Genomic DNA, 12802 nt, shown 5'->3' on the forward strand with positions numbered 1-12802 from the left:
GTGGCTGTGGCCATTTCAAACGGCACGTTTCTACTCTTTACGAGGCGTTAAAGGCGCGGTGATTGATGGCCTGGGAGCAACAAATAAAGTTATGCCAATGAGCGAAGAAAAATTAAAACAAAACAAGAAAATAAAAAGCCTCCCCCGCACCCCCCCCCAAAGAAAAAGAAAAAAATGAACAGGCACATGAAAAATGTTTAATTTTCTAAAAGTGTGCCGAGAGAACAAACGGAATAAATAAATTGAATCCAACCCATATTACATACTTTTAATTAAATTCGTTAATTAAATTCATTCCTTTTTGATTGGAATAAGAAACAAACGAGGGGGAGGGGGTTGGGTTAAAAAAAAAAACAAAAGAAAAAAAATAACCGAAATAGCCGTTGGTAATCATCGATGTGTTGGGATTAATCAAGTCGTAGGTATATCTCAATGTGAGTTGAGTTTAAACTTTCTGACTACTCAAAAGGGAAATACTTAGATAGTAGGTAATATAGGGTGGTTCGAGAATCCCTTGAGGGCTTTTGCAGCGGGAGCCAAGTCTGGTGACGAATTTACGAGCTCCTTACGTGCTTGCCCTCCCCGAGTCAGGCTCGGCAATAAAGTACGAGGCCAGAGGATATTCGAAACAATCGGAACTCTCTCAGAGGAACCCAGTATCTTCTATCTCTTTCTCATTCTTTATATTTTCTTTTTCGAAAGAAGAAGGCTCGATCAAATTTAAAATTGATTTACGAGCGATCGCTTTCGTTTTACGTTTTTCTCTTTTTCTCGTTTTTTCTTTTTTTTTTTTTCTTTCTTACTCGATAAAACTTCATTTCACGTCTACAAATTTGTTCGGAATTTAAGCTTTAAATGTAACGAAACGTACACGAACAAAATGGAGAATATCGATGAAATAAAAAGAAAGGGAAAATATCCTTCCTCCGTAATAAGAAAAGGAAAAATAAATAAAATAAAATAAAAAAGAAGCAGAGAAAGAATCTTGCCCGTTTAAACTCGAGGAACGAAGACGCGTGATTGGCGCACTCATTAAGAACCAATTAAACATAATGGCGCCTTTTACTTGCAAGTTCTTCGCACATGGTGGCGCTAGTTGTCGGATGTATCTAACTTCACGCATATAATATGCACATGCGAGTAAACGTGATATATTTTTATTATATATATTATATAAATATGCAACTATCTTAAATGTTGGTTAATTCTTTTCTTTTTAGTAGCTTAACGTTCGTAAAAATTCATTTTAAATTATTTTTAATGTTTAGATATTTATGAAAAAAAAAAAAAAAAGAGGAAGAAGATATTTATGTCGTTTCCTCGTTTCCTTTAAATGTAGGATTACTAAAAGTTGACACTGCCTGTTTATAGAGAGGATTGTCACTCTGGAATAAAAATTATTCACATAAATTTCATTTTAAATATAATAAAACAAAATAATAGTACTCCTATATAATAACAATAATTAAGTAATATGAAATAACTTACGCGGCCCCATGTTGCAAGTACACGCTCTCTTTCAAATTTTTCATATTCTCTTTTATCATGAACCATCGTTGCTATTTTCCATATTAAAATAATCAATAATCCAGCCAATATTACACTAATAGCAACACCCAGAGCAACACCTACATGAACAATCATTACATTTATTTCATATTTTTTTATTATGCTATTTATTTTAATTTAAAAATTCTGTTTATTACCAAACACATCGATTGGTACAGGACACTCTGGTTTTTTTTGCACTAAAATCTTGATCGTGTTATCTTTATTTTTACCCTTTCCAACATACTCGTATTTGAATGCAAAGAAACAACCCCCGTCTCCATCAGTACGACAATAATGAGTATCCAATTTATAATCGTTTTCGGAATCTTCTTTTACAACGTCAACCTAATAAATAAATTTGTTTACATTTTTATAAAGAATTAAATTCAAGTTCTTGTCAATTTACATAAATAATTAATAAATAACCAAACTTACAATGCTTATTTGATAATAACAGTTGCAAGTTCCATTTTGGGCAAGTGGACCAGTTCCATAAGCCATACATTCGACGCAATCTTTTAATTCCTCGCATCTCTGGCCCGGACAGTTCTATAAAAAAAATTTCTCGATTATTATTAACATGTACTAATTCTATAAAAGTCAAAATTGAGAGTAGGCTAATTTAAAAATTCAAGATCCGTATAAATAATTGCCGAATAACCGAAAATAATATTCCTGTAGCAACGTTATTAACCGTAAAAAGAATGAGACAATTAATTCGTCGATTTTACGATAGTCGAAAAGTTGAACGAACGCATATACATATTGGTATGTCGCAAGAATAAAATTTAAAAAAAATTCAGCGACGCGAATTATATCGAAGAAGTGGAAATTTTGCGATAAGAAAAAAATATGAAGGAAGCCAATTTGGCTTAAACAAGCAATCAAGCAAAAGCAATCAAGTCGATTAAATATAAATTGAAGTTAAAAAACGTGGAAAATATTTTGCAAAATACTTTGTACGAAAGAAAAAAGAAAAAAAGAAATCGCTTAAACGAACAAATCAGAAAAATAATTTGTTCCGAATTCTTGTGAAATGTGAAATTGACAGTTATATTTTGCCAAATTTGCAAACAAACGAAAAAAAAAGACACAGAAAATCGGAAGAGGATCCGTTTTAAAATGTAGATTAATATTAATCTCTCAGTTTCGTTCTTTGACTTTTTTCTTACCGGGCACTCCTCGCAAAATTCACCGGAATATCGGATCTTGTCTTTTTCATGACAGTGGCATTTGCCGCAGATGCAGTCGCCGCGGCCGCTGCAAATCGTCGAGCTTTTCTCGGCTTTATCCGTCGAGGGAAGAATACACGTGCTGTTGGTCTCCTTGCAATCACAGGTTTCGCCGCTAAAACCTGGCCGGCAATTGCACCTACCGCATTCGCACTTACCGTGTTTGCCGCAAACCTTAAAAGCACCGAAGTTGCAAGAAACAAATATTAGAAGATATGGTATCAAGATGATGCACTATGTTGAAAAATAAAAAAAACAAAATACAAATGTAGAAATGTATTTTCCTTTTCAGGAAGAAGGAATTTTCTTCAAAAGTATTATAGTTTCAAAAATAAAGCGAATCTTACGTCTCGTTTGATTAATTTCTACAAAAAAAAAAAAAAGAAAAACAAATAAATAAATAAATTTCTTTCAGAAAGTAAAATCGTAAAATTTTGTTTAATACGTTCGAGAAACAATTTTCGTTTCATTTATTCGACAAATATAATTTTAGTCAACGATATTAATTCCTTCTCTATTCCGAATCATTCGTCGAGAATCTCATTTGAATTTAAACGTAGGCGTATATAATAAAAGATCGCAAAAGTCGTATCTATATCGGTGAAGATAACGATCCCCCATCGTGTAAATAATTTCGAAAATAAAACGACAATTAGGGAAACTCACCTCATCTCCGCTTCGTTTGCAAGAGAAGTTATCGCATTCGCAGTACTTCCCATAAAAGATTTCCTGCGGGTTCTCGCGTTTCATGCAATTGCAGACACCACATTTGCAAGCACCGTGACCACTGCAAATCTCGTCGCTTGTGTTGCTTGCTTTGCAATCTTCCGTTACGTTCTGACTACTCGAACCGAACTCGTGTCCCTCGCATTCGCATTGTTTACCGTAAAAGCCATCGTTGCAAAAACAAATACCGCAAGTCAACGTGCCTCTTCTTTTACATTTAACTGAATTCAACTGATATAAACATAAAAATGTATTTTATATTATATAAATCATTTATTAAAATTATTTACACTACCATATATTTATAACGTACGTGTATGTGATTGCGGTATGTGTTTGTAAGAAAAAAAAAAAAAAATATACCTCAGAATTATCTTTCTTTTCGCAAGGACAATCGCAAAGAATTTCAATATCGACGGTCAGACTTTCGTTTATTCCACGAGGTTTTATCTGCAACACTTGCTGCCTTTCGCTTAAATTCTTTGGACATTCAAAAGCCTGAAAATAAATCGGATTTACATTTATTGCAAAAGTATTGTAAATGAATAGCTCGCGTTTCGTTTTACCTTCAAAACAATTTCGAATTCTACGACGTTTCCAACACGCAATCCTCCGCATTCTTGCCATTCCATTAATTTTTCGGTCGCATTCAAACATCGTGAATAATATTTAACGTTGATAAAGTTTGGTGCGTTATCCATTATCGACACTGAACTCACTAATTGCTAAATTAAACGATGATGTCATTAAAATATTATTACATTAATATCTCTCAATGTTAGAAATTGTTTTTCTTCTCATAAGTCTTGAGATATTATTCGCGTAATTCGAATGCAAAATAAAATAAAAAATAAAAAATAAATTGTAACCTTTTCTCGTTGAACTTTCTGATAATGACTGATTGAACGTTACTTTGTCGAATACCATTATCATTATCATTAATATTCAAATTACACATTGTTGATATTACAAAGTTTTACTCCAAGCAAACAAAATTATTTTCAAACATACAAAAATATCTTTTTCGTCAATAATACCAAATAATATCTTATATGTATTTGAAAATTAATTAAAAACTAGTTAAATATCGTTACATGCATGATATGTCTATAAATTTATGGTAATGAAAGAGAAAATACGTAATTTAATATCTATATTAAGGGTTGTGAAAATATTTGCAAGATTTAAAAGGGATGGCCAAATGGAAAAGTTTGAGAAACTTTGTAGTATACTATAGATTAATATTAATATAAAATGAATATTATGATAAACAAAATACCTCGTATTGTCTACTGATGAGTGCAACAATATTTTCACCGTTGCCTTCCATCGTATCGATGGATGATCCACTGATAATTTCACTTAAATTTTGATAAATCCTATAATATTTGTTATTTTTTTTCAGCGGCAAGGCAAAGATAATATTCACGTTATGTTCTCGAGATTTTTTAGCGATCTACGTTGAAAACAAAATTCAATTGCATTATAATAAGGAGTAATATCAATGATCGATTAATTATTCGATCACTGAATTCAAGAATCGTTAATCGGTAATTGTTTCATGTTATTTTTTTAATTGAACGATCAATGAATTAACATACCTGAGCAATCGATGGATAATCTTGAAGTAACGAATGACTATAATATCCCTGTTCATCTAAATGACATTGGCAATCATTTGGTTCGACGATACCAGCTAACTGAAAATCCCTGAGTTTCAATTAATATTGAAAATAATTGATCTCATTTGTATAAGTATATCAATGAGATATTAGACGAAATATATGCCATACTTTTCCGTCACCTGCCAAATGAAAAATTCCGTCTGTCGAAAGTACAAGAAGATGACGAGCCTTTTCTCGCCAACCAATTTCATTCGAACAAACTATGGCCTGCATCAAAGCATCGAAACAACCCTCGGGTATATCGTTGTTCGCGGAATGTGGAGTTTTCATCACTCTATCCTAAAAAATTCATGAATACTCGATTATTACTCTTCATCGTTTTTAAAGTATTAAAAATATTATTTTCAATAAATATAAATATTACTAAAAAAAAACAACACAAGACTATTTTTTCATATTTTATTTTTGTTATAAAAAATATGAAAAGTACCTGGAAAAGTATGGCATTGTCAGTGAGAGACAACTGATGCTTGAATCCATACGAAGGCACACAATAGGTCCTTTTATATTTCGAATAACAAGGATTTTTCAACCTAAAAACAATTGATATTTTGTTATACAAACTATTCAATTTTACAGTATATTTAATTTCATGAAAAATCATAATTACCATGATTTTTGTGTTTTACTCATCGGTAGGACAACTTTATCAACGAAACTTCCAAAACCGAGACGAAAATTGGACGTTAATTTTTTCATTGCTGACTGTAATTTTACAGCAAGTTTCGATAATTTTTCTTTGTAAACTCTCATCGTAAATGATATGTCCATCAGAAAGTACAAATCAACGGGATAATCTTCCGCTTGACTGTACTTCAAAATAATCCGATATTCCTCGTCTTTGAAGTTTATTTTATAAAAAGAACAACAATTTTTTACGATTGATATAAAATGATATATTATCTGGAAAAATATTTTTTTTAATAATATCTTACCTTTTCTTAAACGTAATTTAATCCGTTGAGGTTGTATTTGAACTGGATTTTTTCCTTTCACAGAAGACAACGGAAGATTTTCAATAATCGTCATCGAATTTTGTATATCGACCACGTCATGTTTTTTACACCATAAATCACCTTCCTTTAATAATTTCTCTCTCGTAACGCAACGTACAATTTGTTCGTTCTGTCCAAATGACTTGGAAAAATAAATCAGATAATGTTAATCAAATAAAAAGGAAATACACCTGTTTGTTAAATAGCCAAAAACAATAATATAAATCAAAGTAATTAGTTAACAAAAAAGTTCGTACAGATTTCAAAAATATCTTTCTATTATAAATTATTAATAAAAGCAAGCAAGAGAGAGAGAGAGAGAGAGAGAGAGAGAGAGAGAATATTTATATAATGCAATTAAATATTAAAATCAAGTATTCAATTTTTGAACATGAAAATTGGTCAAATATTAACATAATTATACGATGTGTTTTCTATAAATAAAAATTTCTTTTTACACTCCTTTTTTATTATTTCATTTATCTTGTTCTTACGTTCGTCGAACACCAAACACATTTCGGGGTTTGTAAACACTTTCCACATGTTTCTTGAGACGCGCAGATACTTTCCGAGTCCTTGTATTCACCTGACACTAAAATAATAATACTAAGAAATAAATATGCGTGCAGTGAGAAGACTACATATGATCGATGCATCGTATGGCTGTTTTATTGCTACGATTCGCTTATGCGAACTATTCCGAGGCTGTTATAAGAAGTTTCAAGTATAGCAAGTGAGTAACGATTAAGAAGGATATTGCGGTATTTCGCGGAAGTGATACTAACAATGTGAGATAAAAATGATCGGTCTATGTGTCACGAAGTAAATATTCCGTCTAATTAATTATCTCTCTCTCTCTCTCTCTCTCTCTCGTCTTTAGTTCTTAGAAATAAAATGAATCGAGTCTCGTAATCGCTAATAAAACAAAAAAATTAAATTGAAAACTTATGATTTATTTTGTTTTTCTTTTTACTATTTACAAACCAATTTTTACATTATATAAAATGTGATGTTTGTTTATTATTATTTATGTATAGGTATATGTTCAATTAAGTTAACTAAATAAGTATTATTACAATTTTGAAAGATGTATATTTAAATAAATAGTAGTAATATTTTAATATTAAAATTGTTAGTGATTTTTTATCCAATTAAATGTAACGCATAGTATTTTATTTTAAATAATAAATATTTTTATGTGGTATTTTATATAATATATTTTAATAAATGACACCATAGTATTTTTTTTATATTAGAAATACCAACGTTACTGATCGGTCTTAACACACCATACTATTATTATTATTATTATTATTTATCTATCTTTGATAATATCTCTGCCAACATATTTCCTATTTTGATTTTCCCGTAATTTCTCGCAAACGCAATATCCATGACCATTACAAAGTTCTTCGCTATTTTCTGGATCTATGCAACCAGAAGTGAACGTGCTGCAATCGCAACCTGTGTCAATCTTTCCCGAATAGCAACGACAGTTTCCATATGCACAAGCTCCTTGACCATTGTACAACTACGAAAATTTACATTGGAAAACATGAAATAAAATTACGACACGCGTTATAAAATCCAAATTGTTAAATTGTTCAAATCAAAGTTGTCAATAAAAAGGGATAACTTACGTACGAAAATTGTACATAAAACAGAAAAAGTTTTTAATGTTTCATTGAAATTGTCCATTCATTGAAAGACAAAATAATTTTAATAAATAATTACTCTAGACTCGACACGATTTCAAAAAAGATTGTCTGATAAAAACATTTACAAAAATCTTAAATACACTGGCCACGGCCATTGCACACTTTTGCAGTTTCATTGTCGGCCATACAATCGTCTATGGTATTCGACAATTTCTTTGGTGAGCGTGTCCCACAAGGATAATCCTGTGCCCAACAATAGAAAAGAATCAATAAAAATATCACGAACGATAACAATTTCCGCAACATTTTCGCACGAAATCACGAATCCTAGGACACGAATAATTTTCAAAACAAAAAGTAAAAAGAGAGAAGGAACAGATCTTTATATCACAACGACCAACTCGTGGAAACTGCGAGTTTAATAGTGCTCTCGTTTTAAAATAGTATTCATAATCGTTGAAAAAATTCTGAACTCTTTTTGATAAGCACGTCGGTTGATAAACTCGTAACAGCGCGAATCGCTTTTATTGCACGAATCGAAATTAATCAGTAAAAAAATAATAATTTTTTTCTATTCATTTCTGTGTTTTTTTCCTGCCCGATAAGAGCTTGCAAAAAATCTTCTTTGAAAAATAATTTATGTCCTGCTAATATTAAATACATCGGTAAAAAATAATTAAAAAATAATTTCCACATTCGCAGAACGTATCCTATCTTTCTTTTTTATATTACATTCAACAAATTGATTATAATTTTGTTATCTTTTTTTTTTTTTTGGCAATTTTCTTTTCATATTTCTTTGCAAAAAAATTGAATTTAAAAATTAATTCAAATCTGTAAGATGCATGGAGTACCCTCTAGCGTAAATTTCTATGCAACTAATAATGGAATTGTTGTTACCATCGGAGGATGAATATTTACCGTAAGATAGCGATTAAAGATACTTTTCCATCTAGTTCCTCAGAAAAATTAATCTAACTATTTAATAATATATATAAACTAGACGGTGTCGCTGTGAGTGTAACACGAACCACTAAACGAGTTTCTTTTGGCCAGAAAATCTCGTGCCACCAGGTGAGTCCGAAAGCATCCTATTATTCCAAAAATAATGTGCATCAAAATTAAAAAGATATAAATCATCTCCATAATGGAAACTTGTGATACACTAATCGTCGTGATACAAATTTCGAGTAATAGGAAGAACTGTGATATACAAGATTATATAATATAACTTTATGTCCCCAAAATATAAAAGGTTTGAACAAACATTTTTGATAAATTATTAGACCTGTTTGTTTGAAATCTAAGACCACAGATCTATTCAATTTTTACCGAACAATTTATTTTCCTTAAATGTTATCATTTTTTGTACTAAATTTCTTTCCAAAATATATTAAATATATTTGATATTAATCATGTAGTAATAATGTTAAGTAACACAATTGTCTTTTGTAGAAGGGACTTCATAAAACCAAAAACTTATTAATTTTTATATACATTTAACGACGTGCAACATGCATTGTCTCGGCTTCTTTTTTTAGGTTAAGTTGCCCGGCAAGAAGTTTTTATATCTTTTTGAATTTATAACTTTACCTCTTTTCCATTTTGATATTGATCTTATGAATGTAAAATATCATTTTAGAATTTTACTCTTCGAATTTTTATTGTTTCAATACATTTTATCAATTAGTTATTACAAAAATACGTCGGTAGATATTTTATTAATAATTCAACGTGTTCACGATATGTATTAGTCAACGAAAAGTTTAAAAAAAAAAAAAAGATTTATGGGAGAACTCGTTCGATGTTTTATATTTTTTTAATATGATTTATAAAATAATCGTTATTTTCAAAAAGAAATTTTTTATTTTATAATACAGAACTACAATGCAAATAAACAAATTATTCGATTTTAATTTTTACGGGATTAAGAAAAGACAAAATGGTGTCGCAAACGCGCGAAATTCAAACCATTAAAACGTTACCCGGTATATTTTTTATCGTCTTTAAATAACCGAAAGCTTTTGAAATTATGTAATTTGGAAGGCGGCTGCCTTCGAATTACAAATCGCGAAATACATGATACAATTTTTTTCATTAACAAACATGAATAAACCTAAACAAAAACTAAATAAATATAAATCATTCAAATTCATAATTACTAATAAAAAAAGCACTTTATATTAAACTTTGTTTTTAAAATCATTTTTGATCAATCAAAAATTATTTAACATTACATGAATTACAATTTACATTTGTACAAATTATAGTTCACAAATGTAATCTCATTTTTTATTATTAATTTATTGTATTAATTTGATTGTGTATTAATGAAATTGGTTATCAAAATTGACGATCATTTTAATTTTTGGCATCTCACTATTGGTCATAGATATATAACAACATTGTATTATTTTAAAACGTAGACGGCGCCAAAAAGACGTTTTTATCTTCTAGTTATTATTATAACAAATGTCTCGAGATGTTAAGTAGAAAACTTTGTAGTTAAAACGAACATGTAGAAATAAATTGTTGTTGATTAATCAGCTAATCATTCATTGCTCCATTAATTTTACGTTATACATTTCATAAGAAAAATTGCTATGCGTCAATGCAATTTTTTCTCATATATGTAATAAAATCAATCGTGATATTTAATGACGTAGAATATCATTTTTTGACCTGCATACATATATGTGTATGTGTGTTTGAACTTTGATTTCTTGCTATGTCTCAATATTAGAGAACTTTTTTTTTAAAGTATATAATATTTGCAAAATATATCCTAACTAAATATTTTATAAGAACAGATAAAAATAAAATATATTACGTATAATCTTATCGCTACGTTATCAGGTTTTAGTCAAACTATCGTGAAATTATAAATATTATCTCGAATATTATAAATATTAGAATTTTAAATAATAAGTCATACCCACTTAGAAATATTATACAATATGGCTTTTAATGTTGCGTCATTATTAATTAAGTTCAAAATATAATAAAAAGTAAATGTAATGAACAATAATATTTACCCTCAATGATTGATTCAAAAGTCTTTAGGTGATATTAAAAATTAATTACTCTTGTTTGAGACGTTTCAGGCTCCTAAACGAATGTAAAGTTTTAAAATCAAAACTTGCAGTTTTATAATCAATAAAAGAAATTAGTTTAGAAAGTCTCGAAGAAGGGTAATTAATTTGTAAATCACATAGAAACTTTCGGCCCACCTTGTACCCTTGTAAGAAATTTTTAATTTGTTTTTCTTTTTTTTTTTTTCAGAAAACGGACTCGATATTGCAAACTCGAAATGCATCTATCCCAAACTTACCGGTACGGTCTCAAATTGACATTCAATCAGGTTGGTATAATGTTCTCATATATTTTATAATTCCACGTTACGTAATCTTTGATTCTTCTCGTCTTTCTTGCATTAGGATTAATATATTTATTGAATTGTATTTATATCAATATTTATTTTTGTTTCGATTGTGGAACAATTCATTTTCTGGCAATAAATCTTACCATAAAAATCTATGAAAATGTAAAGAATAATTATGTTGTTAATTTTCTTTTCAGACTGGTTCGTCAATTATTCGTAAAAGTAACGAAGAACGTGGCGTAGCAGCATGTGCTTTATTATTAGCAACAACTGGGTTATCATTGAGCATGTTTTCACTTAAACAGATGCGATCGTGTCCCCAAACACGTCGAAGAAAATTAATGTAATTATTATTAATTAATCAACGATCATAACACCAACACACATTAACGAGAAGTGACGAAGAAAGAAAAGAAATAGAAGAAAATTAGAGTGAGCAATCATTGGACATTGGTGCTAGAAAAAAAAAAAACGCAAATAATTCGAATTATTCGAATATGTTCGTGTGAATTCGAGCTAAAAAATACAAATAAATAAAACAAAGTTGCAATTGGAATAGAAGAAAGCAAGAATTGAACAAAATTGTAGATTTCATTTTACTTAGGATATAATTATTATAATGTATATATTATACAAAGCGATATATGATATTTTAATTATTTCGAATTAAGTATGTGATATAGGCAAGAATGGGGAACCTTTTTTTTTTAATGAATGACCAAATTCATTTTCCAATATAGTGGAAAAAAAAGCTGCATCGCTTTTACAAATCATATTATATTCATCATCAATTAGCATTTTATATCAACGCAAACAAAAATCGCATACAAAATTTTAGGAAACGGCATGCGGCTTTAAGGCAACAGGAGGTTCCCCATTTCTGGATTCTAGATGAAGTGATAAATTTAAATATCGTTATTGTTAAAATTATATTAGAAAACGATTTTCTCAGTCATTTCGTGTAAGTTGCTAATAGAGATAAAAACAAATAATTAGAATTGCTCGAAGAACTGATATAATTAATTAAAAAGAATTTTTCCTGTAAACGCAAATGGTGATATACATATAAGACCATTATTTTCAAAATTATTAGTCGCGTTTACATTGACAATATTCACGAGCCAATGAAAACGATGTCAAAAATATTTCTATAATATCTCATTCATTTATTCATCGAATGAGCTTTAAAATCCAAATATATCACCATCTGTGTATTAAAAGATCTCGCGAATTTTCTGTGCCATTTCATTGATAATTCTTTTTTTATGAATCCATTTTAAATTGTCGATCGTATAATTAGGCTGATTGATTGAAAAAAGGAAGAACCTATTTTTTGTTTTGCTTTTTTTCTATCTGCTTATAATTTAGTATTGCGCACGATACTACATATATATTTCAGCCCAACAACAACATAATCTCGAATGTATTAAACGCAACACGTTGTATACTCGGCATATTATATGATCTATTATTATCATAGTGACTATATATTTATAGTAGTACCTTTGTGATATAGTTACGTACAATTGTTGAACATAGTCTTTTGATCTTCCTTTTTTTTTTTTTTTTTTTA

At 29.4% G+C, this 12802-nt stretch overlaps 1 protein-coding gene across 1 annotated transcript; it reads right to left on the reverse strand.

Annotated features, from left to right (window-relative positions):
* Positions 1 to 1231: 1231 nt before the first annotated feature.
* LOC106785019 (integrin beta-PS-like) lies at positions 1232 to 6908 on the reverse strand. The gene is made up of 15 exons (XM_014745117.1): positions 6684 to 6908; positions 6130 to 6331; positions 5805 to 6033; positions 5625 to 5727; positions 5303 to 5473; positions 5111 to 5209; positions 4789 to 4965; positions 4076 to 4234; positions 3873 to 4007; positions 3450 to 3740; positions 2724 to 2957; positions 1987 to 2100; positions 1707 to 1896; positions 1489 to 1628; positions 1232 to 1385 (listed from the first exon to the last, which is right to left on the reverse strand). Exons 1-15 carry the CDS (start codon positions 6843 to 6845, stop codon positions 1308 to 1310), a joined length of 2484 nt encoding a protein of 827 aa, XP_014600603.1. The 5' UTR covers positions 6846 to 6908; the 3' UTR covers positions 1232 to 1307.
* Between the last annotated feature and the right edge of the window lie 5894 nt (positions 6909 to 12802).

The sequence above is a fragment of the Polistes canadensis genome, unplaced genomic scaffold (assembly GCF_001313835.1).
Source record: "Polistes canadensis isolate GaletaPanama2010 unplaced genomic scaffold, ASM131383v1 scaffold_43, whole genome shotgun sequence".
Lineage (NCBI taxonomy): Eukaryota > Metazoa > Arthropoda > Insecta > Hymenoptera > Vespidae > Polistes > Polistes canadensis.

Bases quoted from the DNA above. Each gene is read 5' to 3' on its own strand.
- LOC106785019 (XM_014745117.1), bottom strand. From the start codon at position 6,845: ATGCATCGATCATATGTAGTCTTCTCACTGCACGCATATTTATTTCTT. The intron at 2,958-3,449 runs GTGAGTTTCCCT...GGTGCTTTTAAG, and splicing joins GCAAACGAAGCGGAGATGAG to GTTTGCGGCAAACACGGTAA. The intron at 2,101-2,723 runs GTAAGAAAAAAG...TTTTTTTTATAG, and splicing joins AATTTTGCGAGGAGTGCCCG to AACTGTCCGGGCCAGAGATG.